This window comes from Phocoena sinus, chromosome 16 (assembly GCF_008692025.1).
Source record: "Phocoena sinus isolate mPhoSin1 chromosome 16, mPhoSin1.pri, whole genome shotgun sequence".
NCBI classification, from domain to species: Eukaryota; Metazoa; Chordata; class Mammalia; order Artiodactyla; family Phocoenidae; genus Phocoena; species Phocoena sinus.
Window position 1 is genome coordinate 58,194,946 of NC_045778.1, and position 22,248 is coordinate 58,217,193.

The 22,248-nt window shown below is 40.4% G+C and overlaps 1 protein-coding gene across 4 annotated transcripts in view; it reads right to left on the reverse strand.

Annotated features, from left to right (window-relative positions):
- The window catches only part of FBXW4 (F-box and WD repeat domain containing 4), an 81,558-nt gene that overhangs the window by 56,793 nt on the left and 2,517 nt on the right, over window positions 1-22,248 (reverse strand). For 3 of the 4 annotated variants that reach the window (XM_032608679.1, XM_032608680.1, XM_032608678.1), the window contains exons 2-4: window positions 8,253-8,348; window positions 4,785-4,970; window positions 4,215-4,347 (exon numbers count right to left, since the gene is read on the reverse strand). In XM_032608679.1, the coding sequence (XP_032464570.1) occupies window positions 4,215-4,347; window positions 4,785-4,970; window positions 8,253-8,348 (415 nt within the window). The remainder of the gene's footprint in view (window positions 1-4,214; window positions 4,348-4,784; window positions 4,971-8,252; window positions 8,349-22,248) is intronic. The other variant, XM_032608681.1, reaches the window with a different exon arrangement.

Consider the following 22,248-nt stretch of genomic DNA (forward strand, 5'->3'; position numbering starts at 1 on the left):
GGAAAGAAATAGATACAAACATCCACCAATAGGAAAAATAGTAACTAAATTATGGTAAGTCCATTGTGAAGCCATTAAAGATGACACAAGTAATTTGCAATAATAATGGAAAACCTTATAAAATAAAGTAGACACAGCAGGGTATATTGGGTATATAAGATATATTATGAATACGAATCAAAACTACAATGAGATATCACCTCACACAGGTCAGAATGACCATCATCAAAAATATCTACAAACAATAAATGCTGGAAGGGGTGTAGAGAAAAGGGAACCCTCCTACACTGTTGGTGGGAATGTAAATTGGTACAGCCACTATGCAGAACAGTATGGAGGTTCCTTAGAAAACTAAAAATGGAACTACCATATGATCCAGCAATCCCACTCCTGGGGCATATATCCAGAGAAAACCATAATTCTAAAAGATACATGTACCCCAATGTTCTATTTAGCACTATTTACAATAGCCAGGATATGGAAGCAACCTAAATATCCGTTCACGGAGGAATTGATAAAGATGTGGTACATATATACAATGGAATATTACTCAGCCATAAAAAAAGAACAAAATAATGCCATTTGCAGCAACATGGATGGACCTAGAGATTGTCATACTGAGTGAAGTAAGTCAGACAGAGAAAGACAAATATCATATGATATTTCTTGTATGTGGAATCTAAAAAAATGGTACAAATGAACCTCTTTACAAAACAGAAATAGAGTCACAGATATAGAAAACAAACTTATGGTTACCAAGGGGGAAGGCAGGAGAGGGATAAATTAAGAGATTAAGATTGACATATACACACTACTTTATAAAATAAATAACTAATAAGAACCTACTGTAGAGCACAGGGAACTCTACTCAATACTCTGTAATGACCTATATGGGAATAGAATCTAAAAAAGAGTGGATATATGTATATGTATAACTGATTCACTTTGCTGTACAGCAGGAACTAATACAACATTGTAAATCAACTATACTCCAATAAAAATTCATTTATAAAATAGATATATTATGACCATGATTATGTGGGGAAAAATTACCCTAAAGGATAGAATGAGGAAATGAATAAATGTAAAGTGCTTATTAGCACAGGGCCTGGTTACATTCTATGTTATTATAAAACATAAAAAGCAAACCTATGCACTGAAAAACACCTAAAAGAAAAAAAAAAACAACAGTTCAAATGTTCCCTCCTTTATAAAATCTCCCCTTCCAAGTCAAATGTGATCTCTCCACCCTCCAAACTTTCTGGCCCTTTCCCTAGAGCCTTAAACTTCATAGTCCTGACCACTTCCAACCAGCTTCATAGCTTCATAGCTAGTGCATGCAGTCTCAACTCCCCTTAAGGAAAGGCTGTATCTTCTTCCCCTTTGAAGCCTCGCATACAGTAAGCACTTATCAGAATGAAAGAAAGAATAAAGAAAACGGAAAAAAATGAAGGAATGATCAGACCTGGCCCAGGCCCAGCAAGAATGTAAGCTACCATCCTATCACATCTCAGGATGAGGCCAGCCTCACCAAAGCCCAGAGGGGCAATCCAAGCTAAGTCACAGTAAATCTGAAACTAGGATTGGGGGCAGGGGAAGGAAGCTCTCTGGGCAGTCCCTAGCTCAGAAGTTTTCCAAAGAAAATGTTTTGTTTCCCTTCACCCCAATAAATCTCTTTCCTAAAACATAGTCCATTTTGGGGAACTCCCAAAAAACAGGCTATAGATGTTTACAGACAAACGTGACTAAGTTCTTATGTAGGTTCAGGTATTAGAAACCTGTACAAGCAGCTGGAGAATTACAGATGCCACCAAAAAGAAATGGAAAGTCAGTTATAAAAGACTAAATGTGGGTAATGTGAACAGGGTCCAGGAAGATGAAGACGGCTAAATGCAAAGACAACAATAGAAGGAGGGAACAGAAGCAGCATCCAGAAAGCCAGAAAGATGAGCTGGCCTGGAGGTCACTGGGAAATCGCAAAACAGCTGACTAGCTTCCTGGAGTTGAAGAACCAGGGGGGAGAATTCTGTCACTGACTAAAAAGAAATCCTCAAAAGGAATAGGATCTACTGCAGTGACAATTTTAGAATTAGAAAGTACCAATTTTAATGCTTAAAAACTCTAAACCAGGGCTTCCCTGGTGGCGCAGTGGTTGAGAGTCCGCCTGCCGATGCAGGGGACATGGGTTCGTGCCCCGGTCTGGGAAGATCCCACATGCCGCAGAACGGCTGGGCCCGTGAGCCATGGCCGCTGAGTCTGTGCTCCGCAATGGGAGAGGCCCGCGTACCGCAAAAAAAAAAAAAAAAAAAAAAAAAAAAAAAAAAAAAACTCTAAACCAGTAAATAATTGTACTTAAAACATGAAACTAACCCAATATCCTAAATAAAATTGCTGTCAATCTTCAACTGTAAGCAGTCTATAGCCCTGAATTGCCACCTGTGGTCATAAAGTTTAGCTGTATACTGCTCTGGGTGTCATACCACAGAGAAATGGATAGAAGAGATGTCACTGAAGGCTTCACGGGGAAGCTTGAAGCTGTGAAATGCTAGAAAATGCTAGAATGAGATGAGAATATCTAGGTCCCACATGCACAAAAGGTTTCTGTGCAAATTGACTTCTGAGCAGTATAGCAAGTTAAGGTTGGTCTCTTTACAAGGAATGGTACAGAGACAGTGACCAATCAGAAACCTGAAGTAAGTATGGGGTGGGGGATTCGGAAGCAAGAGATAGGAAATACAGTTTCCATGTTGGTTCAAAAGATTTTCTGGGGTGAGATGAATTGGGAGATTGGGATTGACATACATACACTACTATGTATAAAATAGATAACTAATGAGAACCTACTATATAGCACAGGGAACTCTACTCAATGCTCTGTGGTGACCTAAATGGGTAGGAAATCTAAAAAAGAGGGGATATGTGTATACATATAGCTGATTCACTTTGCTGTATAGCAGAAACTTAACGCAATATTGTAAAGCAACTATACTCCAATAAAAACTAATTAAAAAGAAGAAGCCTTGATTTTAGATTTCTGGCCTCCAGAACTGGGAGGTAATAAATTTGTTGTTTTAAATTAAAAAAAAAAAAGAAGAAGAAGGATTTCTGAATTTTTCTCAGGCTCCCTGTGCTGACGCACATGTCTCTCTGACAAAATACAAAGTGTAAGGAAAAAATAAGCAAAGGGAGGAGAAACTTCCATAAATACAAAGGAACATATTTAGTCCTTCTTTTTACATAAATTAGCAACATTTTCACATGAAGGTGTAATCACTAGAGGGAACATGGAGCCAGAAAAGTTAGTAAAGATTGCAACTTCTCTCTCCTGAGTCCCCTCCTTATGTGTCCTAGAGTCCCATTTGCTGACATGGTCAAGCATTTTGCTCCTATTAGCACTGTGGAGTCTCCAGATGCTGGGAAACACACAAGCAAGAACCTATCGAGCTTCCTGCACCATCAGCTGAATTATCAGCCAAGTTCCCACAGCAGTCTCAAAGGATCAGGCATGTGTGGGTCCTGGCAAGGGCTACTGGACACAGGGATGGAGAAAGTTCTTCTCTGCCTCATGGGTGAAAGCCTATTTGACCCAGACGTGGAGGAGCTGAGTCCATAAAGCAGGGGTTACACTACTTTATCAGTCTCATTCTGTTGGGCCTTGGCAGATGTCTGACTTTAGACCAGGCAACTTGGCAATGACACAACAAACAATGCCCTCCTCTAGTCGTCTTTCCACTGCTTACTGACCACATCACTCTCCAGAGAAGCAGTAAAAACACATTTTAATTATCAGCCCGATTGCTTATAAACAAGGTGGTAAAAAATTAACCTTCTCAAACAGAGAGCGAGCAAAAGGAGGGAGATTTTAAAATAAAATATTGGGGTTAGAACTCAACCCACAAACTTGAGGAAACTCAGCTCAGGGAGGAAAAGCTGGCCAGGCCCTCTGTTTTTGAGTTCACGCCACATTTCAAGTGAGTGGCAAGCTTCCCAGCCACTGTCCACTCCTTTCCCAGGCCAGCTGGCAGGGACATAGCCTGGCATGGCAAGCTGCATGCCAGAGGCACATAAGTGAGTTCTTTATTGTGTCGTTTCCCCCACTGCCCCAACTCAGTGCCCTCAGCCAATCCTGAGACTCAAGGTCCTATCCACCCTCTCCCACCCCACTCCCTATAGACAGTAGGAAATAACAGTATGTAAGGGGGAGACCACCTCACCTTGGCTGTCCTGTCTCTGGAGCCACTGACAATGATGCCCCCTTTGCAATCCACACAGTTCACCTCCTGTTCATGGGCTGAGTACTTGACAGTGAAGGTGCTATGAATCTTATGAATGCCGATCTTCCCATCTCTACAAGAGAAATAAGAAGCCAACCCCCGAGAGCCAGTTATTCTCTCTGTAGGAAAAGAACAAGTCTAGAGAAACAGCCGGAGTCTCCAATGACTTCCAAATTTGCTAAGCTTTATACAATTCAGCCCAATAAGGTGCTGAGTTTCTAGATACCTTTACTTCTTCAGTATACTTGGGGCTGAACAGAGCTGAGAGACAAAACAAATCTCCCACATGAGCGTATCAAAACCAGTTTCACTTTTCATTAAAGGCTCTTCCTGTTTTCCTTCTCCAGCTAACCCTATGAAGTACCTGCTTTAAATGGAAAAAAAACATTACCCCTTCTTCTAGTCTCCCTACTCATCCCTTTGGAGTTGAGACAGAAAAGTCAGAGGCAAGCAGAAGGTCTCTGAAGAATACTGAGGAGGAGGAAGGAAGGAGAAGCCTGCAGCACTTACCCTCCTGCACTGATAATATGCGAGTTGGCCAGCACGAAGTGGCAAACGTCCTCATCATGCCCAGCAAAGACTCCCAGGGGCCTCCGGTTCAAGCTGGCACCATCTGGGCGGAACTGATAGGCCAGGATGAAATTAGCCTGGGATATGTACAGAGAATCACCCTCTAGCTGCATCCAGGGCATCTGACTGCAGAGATGGAAAACAAAATTTAAGGATCATCAAGATATAGCATGAAGGGACTTCCTTGGTGGGGCAGTGGTTAAGAATCCGCCTGCCAATGCAGGGGACACGGGTTCGAGCCCTGGTCTGGGAAGATCCCAAGTGCCGCAGAGCCACTAAGCCTGTGCGCCACAACTACTGAGCCTGCACTCTAGAGCCCACAAGCCACAACTACTGAGCCCGCATGCCACTACTACTGAAGCCCACACACCTAAAGCCTGTGCTCTGAAACAAGAGAAGCCACTGCAATGAGAAGCCCACGCACCACAATGAAGAGTAGCCCCCGCTCACCGCAACTAGAGAAAGCCCACGCGCAGCAAAGAAGCCAAAAATTAATTAATTATTTTTTTAAAAAAAGAAGAAACCTCCTCAAAAAAAAAAAAAAGAAGATATAGCATGAAAATTCAACTTCAAACTCCAGAGAGGCTGACCAATCCCCAACTTAGCAATAACCTGCAAGGTTAAGTCTATACCTCACTCCCCTCCTTCAAAACTACCTACCCTTAGGCTACCTTTAGAAAACTAGAGTGATTGAGCTTTGTGGTGACCTAATCTTCTTTGGACTTTCTAAAAGAAAGTCAGAATAAAAGACCAATTAAATATCACTTTTAAATGGAGAATGCTTGGGATTTCCCTGGCGGTCCAGTGGTTAGGACTCAGCGCTTTCACTGCCATGGCCCTGGGTTCAATCACTGGTCAGGGAACTATCCTGCAAGTTGCCCGTGGTGCGGCCTAAATAAATAAATAAATAAATAAATAAATAAATAAATAAATAAATAAATAGAGAATGCTTAAGGCTTGAATTACTGGCTACCTATACTTCTTGTGGGTAGGCAGAGCAACGAAAATGCAATGATTGAGGGGTGGGGAAGGGCAAAAAGAAAGCTTCCACCCAGATGAAGTAATTTTTTCATTCTGTGTCCTCACTGATCTGAAGTTTAAGTGATAAGTTTCAAGGTTCCAGGACCTCCATACACACCTCTTTCCCAATAGATCATTTAGGGTGTGATAGAGAAAGGAAAAGAGTGAGCCCAGGGAAGCCCCATTCCCTTGTCTTACTAGAGCAAAAGGGCCTTTTTTTTTTTGGCTGTGTTAGGTCTTCGTTGCTGTGCACGGGCTTTCTCCAGTTGCAGTGAGTGGGGGCTACTCCTCGTTGCAGTGCACGGGCTTCTCATTGTCATGGCTTCTCTTGTTGCAGAGCACAGGCTCTAGGCACGCAGGCTTCAGTAGTTGTGGCACGTGGGCTCAGTAGTTGTGGCTTGCAGGCTCTAGAGCTCAGGCTCAGTAGTTGTGGTGCAGCATGTAGGATCTTCCTGGGCCAGGGCTTGAACCCGTGTCCCCTGCATTGGCAGGCAGATTCCTAACCACTGCGCCACCAGCGAAGCCCAAAAGGGCCATTTTTAAGTGAAAGGAATAAAGCCATTTAGGAAAGGATGCTAATGTACTGATTAAATTCCTAGATCCTCACAGAGGATACCTACATTTCTGTATTAGAGGGTAAGTGTGGCAATGGAAAAACATAGCTCCAGAGCAGTCTACTACAGTTCAGAGACTACAGAGAAATAGTTGGCTCTCACAGGCAGCTGATAAAAGAAATATACAAATAGTTAAAGATTCCCTCTACAAACTGGCAGGAGGAAAAAAGGTTAGAAACCACAGGTCAGTCCCATGGCACAGAGTGAGCCTTAAGAAGAAAGAAGACTCTGCCAGACACCATGCTCTCTGGTGGGGACTAAGCCCCTTGCACAAGGTACATCCCAGCAGCCTGTCCTACACCACATAGGGGTCCTAGAGCTACCAGGTCCCAAGCAAAGCATAGGGACAGATGATTCATCCCCATTTATAGAGACACCATCTCCCACTGCCAAGCCTGTCTGAGCAAACTGGGCTCTGTTTCTTCCCCAGACTCCTTAATACAAGTGTCATAGGAATGTGGAAAAGTTCTGCAAAGATGGACCATTAAATGCAGCTTGGACTTTGTAGTATCTAGTTTCTGCACATGAGGTTTTTACAAGCGTGTGCAAATATTATATGGAACATGTGTAGAGTGTGTGCAGATGCCTGCACTCTCATTCATTATGCACATTCCTCTTCAACATCCCTTGCACGAGTTTGTGGCACACTCAAGTGGGCAGCAAACAGAGGGGTTTGGAATTCATGTGTTTAGAGCCATCTGGTAAACAGCCATTTGCCCAGGACAAGAAACCAGGTTCATGTCAGGTGAACAGTGGAGAATCGCGGGGCAGCCTTGTAACCATTTTGTGTATTTATTTGCCAAATTGCTTGAAACCAGCCCGAATAGACGTCAGGAACAAAACCTTGTTAGAGAAATAAACTCTTCTTTCTGGTAATAAAAGGCAAAAGTGGGAAGCAGAGGGTAAAGCCCTTTGTCATACAAATCCATCTTTCTCCCCTGTAGTTGCTTTACCATCATCACCACCACATAATTTGCAGTAACCCGTGTCAGTGAAAGCAGCAGAAATTGTATATAAGCAAGAGAAAAAGGTCATCAGATGAAGAAGCCTGCCTGAACCTATCGGCACAGGTCCAGGTCCACTGGAATGTGGAATCATGATGTTCCCTATCCATTCCAACCAATCAACAAAGAGCACTTTTTTGGTAGGGAGTCAAATAATAACTATGAAATAATTCAGCATCAATGAAGTATAAAATTTGTGGCATTAGCAGTGCCAAAGTCATTATCTAAATTTCCTGCCATTTTTTTCCAAGCTCTACCTCCTGTAACATACATATCCAAACCTTCAGATCCTATTTTGCTTTTTAATAAAAGTAGGGGAGAGGGCTACAGGAAGCCAAGAGTGAAGGTGTAACTCTCTAGAGTAGAAAATTTTCTTTTTAAATTGTAAAACAAGATGAGCTGAAATATTGGCTTCATTTATTTCTTTTGATGAGGTGCATTAACAGAGGTTACCTCTGAGTGGTAGGATTATAGGTAAGTTTTATTTTCTTCTTTAAGCTCTTCTGTTTTCAAATTTCTACAATAAACATTTATTATTCTTATAATCATAAAAATATGGGATCTGTTAAAATAAATTACATTTTTTATAATCTTTTTTTAAATGTGAAAAAAAGTTGTCCCTCCAATGCCCCTTTTGTGGTATTTAAAGGATCACCAGTGCCCCATCACCCAAGACAGGCATATTTATACTCCAGCTAGGACTAGATTTTTCATTTCCCAGCATTCTTTAATGTCCCAGGTAGCTTTGAAAGAGTCAAGAGGCTACTTACCTGCATTTCCACTTCAGCAGAATCCCCTCTCGGCAGCGCCCCAACCTCCAGTTCTGAGATACCTTCACCCGTTCCTTCACTGGTACACTGGCCATCCTGTGTCCAGACAGAGCAGATAATCCAATCACTACAACTCATTGCCAACCAGAGAAAATTCCCTGGGCTTTTTTTTACAAGTCGGGACTCAAAACATCCAGAAAATATGTGAATATAAGTGAACGGGTTAGGAGACAAGTAAGAAATAACTCTTCTCCCTCCACACTAGGATAATCAAGAAAGCCAAGGAGAACAGCCTGTCCTTTAGAGTGTCCATAGTGATGCCAAAGCTATCTAACAGAGAAGGGATGACGAAGAGTACTGGGACCACTGGTTAGCCATGTGGAAAAAAAAAAATCCCTACCTCACACCATACAGAAAAATTAATTCAAAATAGATCACAGATTTAAACATAAAATCTAAAACTATAAAGCTGTTAGAAGAAAAAATATAAAAATATCTCTGTGGCTCAGGAAGTAGACAACAGTTTAAGACACAGAAAGCAATAACATAAAAGAAAAATCCAATAAATTCGATTTTATCAAAATTAAAATTTTCTGCTCATCAAAATGAATACACAAGCCCCAAAATATGAAGAAATCCTCCCTGTGTGTGTGTGTGTGTGTGTGTGTGTGTGTGTGTGTGTGAATAAGGAACTCTCCTACATCCTTGTGAGAGATGAACGTGGTACAGCCTGGGAAAAGGTCTGGCAGTTTATTATAAATCCAAACACATACCTATTCTATGACCTAGCAATTACCCAAGAGAAACGAAAGCATATGTCCACAAAAGGCTTACTCAAGACTATTCATAGGAACTTTAGTCATAATAGCCAAAAGTTATAAACAGCCCAGGCATCCATCAAAAGGAGAATGGATAAACACACTTCGGTGCATATTCATACAATGGAATACTACTCAGCAATAAAAAGGAAAGAATTATTGATACACACAATGATGTGGGCGAATCTCAAAAACATTCTGAATGAAAGAAACCTTACACAAAACAGTTCATATTGTATGATTCCATTTATGTGAAGTTTGATTAGAAGAATAACTAATGAATGGTGAAAAAAATCAGAACAGTGTTGACCACCAGGGTGGAGATGGGAATTGACTGGGAAAGAATATGTAGAAGCTTTCTGGGGTAACACTTTATATCTAAATCTTGAAGGAATTTGGGTCATGCAAGTGTGTATGCATTTGTCAAAAACGTATCAAATGATAAACTTAAAATTTGACCATTTCATTGTATATAAATTTTTCTTAAAAAAAAAGAACCATAAACCAATATACTCTAGTCAATGATATGTATGCACGCAAAACTGTTTAGAGGTGAAGTATACTGATATCTGCAACTCACTTTAAATGCATGATAAGGCAAACATAGTAAAATGTTCACTGTAGAATCTAGGTGGCGGGTGTATGAGTGTTCATTATACAATTCATTCAACTTTTCTATATGTTTTAAATTTTTCATTCAAAAAATGTTGAAGGGGAAGTGTCAGTAGTACTTTCTGGATGAAGAAAGTTGGAGCAGTAAGAGATGAGGGAGCTCAGCAGCAACGTGAATGGCATAGTTTTGGGGTGGGTTGGAGTGGTAGGGGGTAGGGAGAAGAGCTCAAGTCCCTTGTGAAAGTGCACATTTGGACGGAATTTTGAAACTGTGGGCAAGAATTTGAACATTCCATTTCAGGCCCCCATATCTCCCCTGTGTCTCCTTGACTTGCTCCACTGGACAATACATGGTACACTGCTTGGGACACAGGGTAATAACTTGTCATGTCTACTGAGAAAAGGAGAGAAACAAACATTTCTTCCAGTATCTACTATATCTTCACCTTTACTACCCTTTACTAAAAGACAGCAAGCAAGTCCTGCTTTCAAGATTCTAAAAGATACAAAGTAAAATCTCAAAGTAAGGAAAGAAATCACTACTTAATTAGTGCTGTTGTGTTTGTATTACATGTTCCAGCTTTATTAGAAAGAAGGGAGGGAAGAAAAATATGCATGCCTAGAAAGAACACTAGAAGATTTCCAGACTCTAAAATGGTTAACTGTGGACAGGCAACTTTGGGTGTTTTAACTTTCTTCTTTGTATTTTAATGTATTTCCCAATTTTTCTACAATGTAATATTTTGGTAAAGATAAAAATACTCATTAAAATAATAATAATGCTTTTGATAAAACTGGATGTCAACAGAGCAAAAAATTTTCATTTCATATCACAATAGGTATAATAAATTCCCCCAAAATAAAAGAGTACATTTAAAATAGTTTTTTTAACTAAAAGGCTTTAAAGTATTTAAATTTTAAATACTGCATAGAAGAAAAAAAAAGATTAAAAAAGAGATTAACAAGGAAGGAACAGAGCAGGGGAAAATTAAGAATTAATGCTACGGGTTTTATCCCTAAAGTTTTATCCCTAAAGCTTTTAGGGGACTGATAAAAATCTATCAGGATAACACTCTGTCATCCATATCAAATAGCAGATAAGAACAGTCACACAGGGGCTTCCCTGGTGGCGCAGTGGTTAAGAATCCACCTGCCAATGCAGGGGACACAGGTTTGAGCCCTGGTCCAGGAAGATCCCACATGCCGTGAAGCAACTAAGCACGTGCGCCACAACTAATGAGCCTGCGCTCTAGAGCCCGCAAGCCATAAGTACTGAAGCCTGCACAGCTAGAGCCTGTGCTCCGCCACAAGAGAAGCCACCGCCATGAGAAGCCCGGGCACCACAACGAAGAGCCGCAACTAGAGAAAGCACGCGAGCAGCAACAAAGACCCAACTCAGCCAAAAATAAATAAATAAATTTATTTAAAAAAAAAAAAACAGAACAGTCACACAGAGTTCCCATGATAAACACTGGGGAAACATCCCGAAACAGTAATAGTTTACAAACATGCACATTAAAACAATTAATATAAAGTATCACCTCACATCTATTAAGTGGAAGAACCACATACTAGCTTTGGTTTGATAAAAGGATTTGGGTTTGTTTATATATTGCTAGTAACACTCTGGTATAGCCTTTCGGAAAGGCATTCTGTCAAGAAAAGAAGTTAAATGATAGCTTCTGACTCAGCATTCCCAACACTATATCACAAAGAAATAATTCAAAAGAAAAATATTTTTTTACAAAGATATTTATAGTTGCAGCTGTATATTAGAGCCGAAATCTAGAAATAGCCCAAATATCTGTCTGTGGGGGAAAACGGTATACTAACACAATGGAACATATTGCTATTAGAAACGACAAATGTGAGCACTGCAAAACATTTTGGAAATTACTGTAACAAGTAGTGGTAATTTTAAAACAAAGTCAAATTTATAAAGGTAAAGGTGAGGCGATACTACGTAAAATTATGTCTCCATAAATAGCTCAGAAGAGGTAAACAGATGGAGTTTAGGAAGTATTTTTTAAAATATGTATCACATAATTGCTGATACTTTGGTCTTTTCATTCACCTTTAACCTTTTAATTTACTTTCATTTAAATAACATTAAATGAAGTTGTGAGAAAAGCACAGAATGCAGACATAGGAAACTGGGATCTGGGCCCCAGTTCCGCCTCTTACTAATGATATAACCCTGGTTACCTAGCTTCTCTAATTGTCCATATCCGCACCTATGAAATAAGGATAGTATTTCACACAATTATGGTGTTTTAAAATGACAACTAAAACAAAATACAGGATAAGTTATAAATCACTTGAAAAAGGTTAATTATTTTTACATAAATATAAATATAGTAGTAGTTTATATCGATGAATAGTGACATCACTAAAGCTAATCTAATAATCATTTCTTTTTCTTCTAACTAATTTAATTATAACTCTTGGAAATTGTTCTTCTAATGTCAAATATTAGCCCTCTTTCAGGCTGAGTGATTAGGATTTGGGTACACACATGTTAAAGCTAAAATATATTATTGAATTATTCCACTGGGTGAATGTGGTCCCCAGTTTCACATTTCTAGAGAGTGACCTACACTACTAGATGGTTAGAAAACCTCGGATCATAAAAGGCAGTCAACAGGATGGACCAAAAGAATTGAACTCTTAGTGAAAAAGATTAGACCCACTATCAAATCTTATCTACATGTCCCTCCCAGATATAAAAGAGGAGATTGTTCATAGTTAACCTCTCCTCTTGAGTTAGGTCTAAGTTAGTAGGTGGAGGTGAAACCAAAAATTGAATATTCTGGATCATAGCAGGAAGGAAACAAGGGAGAAAGAATCAGTATATTTCCTGAATTGGGATAAGGACAATACTTCTCTCATCTCCCTGGTCACTTAACTGCCATTTGGTGACACTTTACTAAGGGTCAAAGCACTGCCCTGAGGGCCTGATCACAGAAGCAAGAAACTTTCAAAGTTGAACTTTAGATGCTGCTACCAAGCAGCAGGTGCAGGCATCCTCTCCCACAACCAACACCATAACCAAAATACTTGGCTCTGGTCTTTCAAATCAAATTTCAACTTTTTAAAAACATTCCATTTGGCTTTCACTTGAGAAACAGTTACACTTTGTTAAAAGCAGCTTAAAAACTCAGCTTTTTTTTTTTTTTTTTAATCCCTTTTGTTTGTTCAGTTCTTTCTGATGGTTAGTTTCCCTAGCCGGTGGCCAAATCATATCTATATTCTTATTGGCTTCAACACTTGAAAAATCACAAGGAATAAAAAAACTCCTCTCTCTGAAGACAGGTATCCCTCCCTCCCTGTAGGGATCTGTCACAACCTAGTCAAAGGGAGTCGGCAGAACAAGTCCAAAGTGCCTGAGAAGACAGGAGCAGGTGCCCCTGGGAATTCAATAAGGACTCTTGCTCCCATCCTTGAAATGCTCTCAGCTTGGCCGTTTCTTCAAGTTACTGGTATAAGGTGGGGGTGCTCCCCCCCAAAATGATTAGTGCCCTGTAAATAAACCTCTGGCACAGCTATTAATGCATGGAGGAATCTCTAACCTGGCCTGTGGGCCTGGTGGAACTTCCATTTTCCCAGCCCTCTTTCTCTTGCCTCAGGCTCATTTTTCCACTTGGCCCCCCTCCCTCTCAGCTTTCCGGCACTTAGTCACCATTATAGTTTGACTGCATTCCTGGGTGCATGACCTATTTTAAACAAAAACAACACAACATGCACCCACAGTAAGCTATCAGGCCCCTTAAAATCTTGGCAACAGTGAGTCCAGAGGGGCAGAAATTAATCTAGGAAGTTATCTAGAGTCCCCTTTCATTTCACCTCTCCTCACTCACACCCCAAACCAAAAGCAAATAAATAAACCGAATTTGAAGAAAAATGGCTGGGGGATGAAGGAGGGGAAGTGTGAGTATATTAGAGAGGCATTTACCTGCACAGTCTCTGAGATCAGAAACCTCCTGGATCACAAATCAATTTCCCTCTTTGCCCCATCTTGAAGTTTGATTCCCCTTGATACTGCCAATGTTGCCTACCTGTGTGACTGACATGATTTCCATAAGCATAACTTCCTGCTGCCTATTCAGTAAAGGAGGGTGTCTGTCCACAAGTGTAGAACAAGGCCATCTCAAGGGGAAGTGGGCTAAGAACGGGAGACAGGGCTATGTAAAATGATGCTTGGGGGCTTGGAGTTTTAACTCAACACTGTCTCGATTTCTTTGATCTTCTTGCTCACCAGAAAGCAGATTTCCCACCATACTGGCTGTGCCCACCAGCTCTGCTACCAATACTAAGAATTTGGCTCTAATGTATGTACAAGTATTTAAACAGCCCAAGACAAGAAGCTTCTAACTCTTCATTTATACGTTAGACTAAATCCTCCAATGGCCTCAGAAGCAGAGGTCTATAATTAAGGTTCAAAATAAATCAGCGAAAAATCATATATTGTGTTAAACTGCCTATCCTTCTGGCCAGGGAATAGGGAACAGCCTCAACATCCAAGGAGAAGTGAGATTACAGGGAACATGCCGATCATGAGGACAGGACCAAAGGCAAGGAGAGCATGGAGCAGACCCACATCTCCCTTGAAAGGCCTCCAAATGTCAGCTCCCTTTACTCAATTCAACCTCACCTCCCATGGCTCCACACTCTGCAACTGAACTCCAGTGAAGCCATCTCTCTTTTACTTTCATTCCTATCCCCATACCTTCTCCTATATTGCCAGAACCAGCCTACCTTTGTCCCTGACAAATGCATGCTTCCCCCTTTGGGCACTAGTCAAATTCACCCATTTTTCTTCAAAATCCAGTTTAAGCCTCTACTTCCCTGACTCCTCCAAACATTCTTCTCTCTCTCATGTGAACCCTTAGACTGAACCTACCATAAACTGAGGCACTGTTAGCTTTTCACAGCTGTATGTCTTGTTTGTCCAATACAGTCATAAATTCCACAGGATTGAGTCTTAAAACTCTTAGTACTTCTAAAAGTGTATCTCAACCAGTATGCTGCAGAGCAGTGATATACCAGGAACCCTGAATAAGTGTGCCATAAAATTTTTAATGATTTATAAACTTTATTTTCATTCAACCAAAGATCTACATTTTTATGAAGATATCTGTTAGACAAACCACGGAGCCACAAGATGGCTCATGACACAACTGGCTGAGAAAAAGAGAAAGATTGCGTGTTCAAAGGAACATATATAAACTTTACCTCAAAAGATATAAGAGAACAAGGTCAGGGCAGTAAACAGTTCTACTCAAACAGTAACATACCAAACAGTGAACAAGTAAATGGACAGGTTTTTCAACTTTCTGAAACCTGCTTTTTTTAAAAAAAAGACATTCATCTTTTAATCCTTTAATGTACTATCAAAAGTTTTAACATCATACAAAAATATGTCTTAGACACAAAGGTAAGAACCGTGGTCCTAGCATAATAGGTATTCTGATAGATACTGCTTAGGTATCTATCAGAAATACAGTTCCCCCTTTGGAAAGTCACACTTTCAACAATACCTATAGATTTTCAGGAGCCTAGACACACTACCTTTAAGCTCCAAAGGCCCTTCCTAAAAATGTACAGTATACCACATCTTCAGAAATTCAACCAAGCCCTCCAAATTCTTATGCTAGAGAGGTTCAAGGGAAGGAATCTGAGCAGATGAAGTATCTTAATGTGTCACCCACATGTCAAAGCTGTCCAAAGCAGTTTCTGAAGCACTGGCCATAACCCTGATTCTTTATGTGAGCTTAGGATTTAGGGCCGTGTTCACATTCATTTCCTCCTGCTATTGGTCAAGTTCTACATTTGCAGGGCACTTGACCAGTGTGTGTATTCTGCAAGAGGTTAAGAGATATTAAGCAGGAGAAAAAAGAATTTTATGGTCAAAACATTTTGGACAATACTGAAACAAAATTAAACAGGTCTCTCTAGCACAGGACTTCTCTGAGCCTTTAATTTACCAATGGGCATTGTGAATCCCCAAGAGAGGGGATGTGGAACACAGCATTTCCCACACTCATTTAATCACAGAATCAGTTTTTCAAGAATCCCACAATACAGCTTTCAGAAAGGCTGAGGTAGCACTTTCTGAGAATAAACAACAGCAAGAAAGATGCCACTGTTTTTTGCGAACAGGCTATCTTCTGAGTCATGAATCAGGCACTACCACAGACTCAGAAGTGGATTTTGTTCTCATACCTTCAAAATGACTTTTCCCTGGGCTCTCCATCTGAAATGTGAGGAATAATTATACTGCTCTGCTTCTCAGGGTTGTTTTTTATTGTTTTTAATCTTGCAACTGTGTTTCATATTAATCACCAAAACAGGTTCTCAGCCCAAGTGGCCAGGCTTCAAAAACCCCTGATGCCCTTCCAGCCTGGATGAAGAGATGGAGAGAACATGAACCAGACGCCACCCAGAAAGTTTTTACTCCAGTTTCTCCAGAAATCTCCAGTTTCTAGGCAATTATGATAAAGTCAAACCGCAGCGAAGATAAGGGATGAATGAGAGGTTCCCCTTTAGTAACTCACTTCTGGAGGGAGGCCCCTTTTAATCACACACACCACCTGGATCTGAATCTTGACTCACCTTTTCAGTGTGGAATTTCTAAAGGAAATTCTAAGAAACATAGGAGATCAAAGCTGGATCTACAGGGAAGAAAGAAAAAGAAGTACTGGAAGAGGACTATTTCCCTTTCTCCACAGAGAAAGAACCAGTTACAGAGCTAGTGAGCAGGGGAAATATCATTCCTTTCAGTGAAACAGCTTTCCAGGAAAAGTATCTCAACATATTTACTGTAAAACAATTTAATTTCCCTGTCCCATCACCTGCCACCCCATCCCCATCCCCCCCAAAAGCCCACAGGTTGTGGATTTCCTCTCATTCTTGGCAGAGTTACCAGAAGAAATATAATACCCCCTTCGGACTGCTCCCAACAGCTGCTGGAACAAGGGGAGCTGGGGGTAACCTTCCAAAGCTGCCTCGAAAAATGACCATTCCCCTTGCCAAACCATGTAGCCAGTGAACATAAGACAGCTCTTTTTCTACTTTCTTAAAGGGGAGACCCCAAAAGCAACAGTGTCCCCTAGACCAAAATACTTGCCTCCAGCCTTTCTGTTCTCCTCAACTTGACTCTAAGCTGAAACTTCTAATACCTATTTCTTCCCTAACATGCACTTTTTTTTTTTAATATTTATTTATTTTATTTATTTATTTTGGCTGCACCGGACCTTAGTTGCAGCATGCGGACTTTTTTTTTTTTTTTTGGCTGCGTTGGGTCTTCGCTGCTGCGCGCAGGCTTTCTCTAGTTGCAGCGAGTGGGGGCTACTCTTTGTTGCGGTGCTTGGGCTTCTCATTTCAGTGGCTCCTCTTGTTGAGGAGCACTGGTTTAGGCACGACTGGTTTAGGCACGAGGGCTTCAGTAGTTATGGCATGCAGGCTCAGTAGTTGTGGCTTGTGGGCTCTAGAACACAGGCTCAGTAGTTGTGGCGCACGGGCTTAGCGGCATGTGCGATCTTCCCGGACCAGGGCTTGAACCCGTGTCCCCTGCATTGGCAGGCGGATTTGTAACCACTGGGCCACCAGGGAAGTCCCCCTAACATGCACTTCTTAAAACAATCATCTACTACTTCACAGGACTAGCATTTTTTGTTTGTTTAACCCACCAATATCCAAGTTAGGGTTCTTATCAAACTCCTATTCAAGGTAACTTCCTTGTCTCTGTCCACCTCCCCAATGCCCCATTCCTCATGTATGTGTGCGCGCATGCGCGCGCACACACACACACACACACACACACACACACACACACACCCCTCCTTTCAGGTCAAAAGCCTTCCTAGAGAAAAGTATAGGAACAAATTGCACTGGTTGCACTGTACCCCGGCCCTTTTCCCCTTCCCCAACATCATCATACACTAAATGCACCTCAGTTCTGTCTAGAAAACCCCCTTGCCAGGCAGCAGAGAGACTTCCAGTTAGCCTTCAGCCTCTCAGCTGAGACCACCAACAAAGAAGTTCACGAATGTCAATTGGGGGCACAGGCAATATCTCTCTTTGCCGAGGAGAAACTGGACAGAGCCTCCAGCATCATTCCCCAAAGGTGACAGCCGGGGTCGAGTGAAGACTGTGAAAATTGTACAAGGGCTGGGGGAGAAAATATAATGTACGGAATGATTTGGAATCAGGGGCAGGAGGAGGCGGAGGCATGAACTGGCTGACCCCAAATGTCTTTTCCATCTCTAACTCCTATGATTCTTTGACCTCCAATTTTGTGCTGCGAACAAGGAATGGAAAGTCAACAGACGTGGTGATGTTTTGAAAGAGCCTGGCAGTCTGCTCTTGTCATTTAGTGGCCTTTGCATGTATTTTTTAAGGTGTCTTCAAGCCCTGTCTTCATTTCACAGTTGTCACCTTTCTCAACAATTTGAGCTCATGTCAAACACCAAAAAAGAAGGAGAAGAAGAAAGAATGTACTGGCAATTAATTGTCGGCTAAAGAGGGGCAGGCACAAAGGCCCATTGGGTGGCCCAGACTCCCAGGGAGGGCAACGTGGACAATTTGGATATAATGAAGAACTAACTCAAAGTTGAGACAAAGGAGCCAAACCTCTAACAAGAGATAAATTCTTTCTCCAGATAGTCTCAGTCAGTTTTAGATACAGTTCAAGCCTTTACATGATTCAAGATTCATAAACATATTCTTAATTAGCACAACCATCTTGCTTCTACTGATTACACCTGGAGTTCCATCTGAAAGCTGTTCAAATCTGGGCAAGACTGCTGAATAGAAAGGACTTTCCTCAAGGATAAACCAAATCTTTGGATTCTCAACCTCATCGGATGGTTGACACACACACCTGAGATAAATTCTGGAGTTTATCAAAAATCTGTTTCTGTAGATCAGAGTAGGGGGCATGTCAATTTTCACTGGAAATTCAAAACTCAACTTCTCATTTTCCCAAACAGTCAATCTCGTCTTAAATTTTCAAAATTTATTGAAGCCTGGCCTCAAGAAGAGTCTACCTAAAAGTCTCCCTATTCCATGGTTATGAGTAAGGAGCAGAAACTAATCCAATGCCAGGGTCAATCCAGAGTTAAGGTTAAGTTGTCACACAAAGGTAATTCTTTTCTATGTAAAACACTCAAAAATAATTTTTAAAAAAATGTGTATGCTTCATCAGTAACCTCACTGCCCGTTTGATTTCAAGCAGCTCAAGCACAATCTCTACCTAAGGTGAAACGGCTAGACACAGAAAACTGAAACTAAGAAAACTGAGAGGATTGAAGTATTTTCAGAGATTTCATTCAAAATAAATTGTTTATCTTATAGATTATGAGGACTTTGGATTTCTCCATGATTCTGCCTTGAAAGCTAGGAAATTCATCCCCTACTATTCAAGTTTTACAAGACTGGAAAGGATATAAGCTGCTTCCACATTCTCACAGTCTTGGAGGAAAAGGCCTCTTGCATTCCTCCAGTTTGCATTTGGAGGTACTGACTGTACTAGACCATTTCCTGCTTCCACAGGTGTATTGTTTCATTTATTTTAAACATGTAAACTGAACTCACTTTTATTAACTCACAAAACCATTAAAAATAAGGCCTTTCCAAAACAGTTGAAGATAAATACATCCATATAAGAAACCTTTCAATGAACCAGAGAACAAGTAAGTGACTGCTTCCTAGGTAAGGCAGAAAGGTGAAGGAGAGAGCCAAAGCTACTTTAAGTTGCTAATTGTTTTCTGAAAATCACTGTTTAGGCCCTAAAAGTAACCAGTGAGCAATGCCTTCTCTGTTCAGAGTTAGGAAACTTTATGCTTTCTGGGTCAAAAAAATGCTCTTAGGTGCAATCATTTTAAAACAAACAAACACACTCTGCTTATCTGTGTCCATCTCACCACTCTGGACGTTAATCATCACTGAAATAGATACCCCATTCCCCTGGCCTCAAAGAGCTCCAAGCCTACTAGACCCTGGCTGAGGAATGAATGTACATGCCAGGGCAAACACCTCAGAGCCTGACTCCCTAAACACCTATTGTTAATTCTAGGCAAATCTATCACAGGCAAATGCAAGAGAGCACCCAGGTAATGCTCAAAGGATATTTAAAATAAAATTCAAGTTTGAAAACATACAGGACTTAATTTAGGAGAAGTACTGCAAAAGTATTTTTAAAAATAGATTTGCATACATGGATATACTTTTTTCTTTCCATTCTTTGCTCTTGTTAATTTTACAGTATCAGAATTTACAAACAGCACCTTTGCTCTTCCACCTCTCATACTTTCTAACTTCTTGCATTTAGCCTACATTATAAACTGACGGAGTTAAATTTCACTGTTTTGTTCTTGAAGACTGAACTAGCTTAGTTTTGCCCCTACTGTTCAGGAAAAACTTAAAAGATTGCTATATGAAACATTTCCTTGATTTTTATATTAAAGATATTTCTATTCCCCCAGGCTTTATAAAACTTTCAAATAAGACTGATTTTAAACCAGATGACTGACTCAAGCTGTCTTTGTGTCCACTTAAAAAAGAAGTTCAGGATACCTACCAGTGCTCACTGTTTGGGCAGGAGGCCTAAAGGGAAGCAAATTATTTGTTTGTGGTTTTAAAGTGGCCAAAATGCCTTCAAGCACAAGTATAGACCATTAACAAATCACAAGGAACCAAAGCAGTTCATCTTACTCAACAAAGCTATGATCAGTTAGGAACAGCCAAACTGAATGGGACTTGCCCTGGGCCGGAAGGTCAGTAAATCTCACTTTGTGTTTCCGAGAATTCATGAGGCTCTTCGGGAGGGAGTACAGACCCTAAAGCTCACAGGTTCTGCTGTCATGTTGCCAAAAACATTCAGGACAGGTGAGGGAAACTAAGCAGTGTGTGTGTGTGTGTGTGTGTGTGTGTGTGTGTGTTTTCCCCACCTCCTGTCTTTAGGCAGCATCTCCAAGTCAAACCATCTTCACTTTTGCTATATAGACTGACTAGAGGAGAAGACAAGCAATTAAAACGTTCCATTTTACACCAATTTATTGAGTGCCTACTATGTGCTGAATACTGTGCTATCACTTACACATCACAACATTTAAGTCTCATTTTACTGGATATGTTATTCCCATTGTTTATAGATGATAAAACTCTGGGGCAGTGAAGTTGTGTGGCTTCTGATAAAATGCAGTTTTGTGTTGTGCTTATAAAAACTTATCCTACTGTCCAGTGTGCAGTTAATTAGCCCAAAATATGAACTACGGCCCTGCCACTATCCAACCAGCTGTACCTTCATTGAACTTTGGGCCCAAGCTCCCTGATGCCCTAAGAGGGCTGGGGTACATGCCATCTCCCTCCAGGGATGACAACCACCTCTCTTGGTGGCTTATCACATCTCTGCAGCTGTCCAAAAACAGACCACACTGGTAAAGATTCTCTCCACCTGCTGTAACACGCATACCTTTTCCCCTCAACTCAGAAAATACGAGCAGTGACCCTGCTCTTTATCAAGTGCTGTGGTAAAACAACTTCCCTAGAAAGTTGGAGCTACCACATCCTAGGACATAGGCAAGAAATCAAAACACACATGGCTAATAAATAATAAAGCCAAATCACCTGGCAGTCTCAAAGCACTTTATACTATAAACTGATTTTCATTTTGTTATTATTGCTTATAGAATGCACACTCATTCACATTATCTCTTAGAGCATTTGAAAAGGAAAGAAAAATAAACATAAATTCTTTCATTTGTTCATTCAATCTCTATAAACAAGAAAGCCAAATTTTGCCATGGCTGACTTGGGTTTCGGGCATTTTAGACAACTTCTCTTCTAGGTCAACTGACATGTTCTTTGAAAGAGTTTTTCTTACAAAAAATGAAGGTAATAAGACTTGCATGCCCCCCAAATCCCAAAGAATCATTATCATCAACAACAAAATCATACTAGAGATAATAAAAGTTAAACAAAATTATCAGGTTCAAAATTTCCAAAAGATTGTAGCAATCCTGGACATCATTAATAATACCCAGCTGAAAAACATACTGAAAAAGAGATTGCATTCACAATAAAAACAAAATGAATAGCATATTTAGGAATACTTAGGAATAAGTGTAACAACAGACATGTAGAAACTTTATAGTGAAAACCACAGAAACTTTTGAAAACGCACAGAATTTTTTTTTGCTGGGGTGTTGAGTGAGAGTGAAGACATCACACACATACAAATCCAACAAGGATAATCTAAACCTAACAGATATTAGACTGTCAAAAGGCGGCAATATTTAAAATAGAATGGAAATGGAAAAATACATCAGTGGAACAAAATGGAGAGTTCAGATATAGACCCAATATATATACATATATAATATGTATGTATGTGTGACTGTATATACACATAAATATATAAACTTAATATCTGGCAAAGTAAGCTTTCTAAAACAAAATTTTTTTGTCTTTCTAAAGGGAAAGACAAGAATTATTTAACAAAAAGTGTAGTGGTAACTAGGTAGCTGTTTAGAAAAAAAGAAGGTTGAACTCACCCCTTATACCAA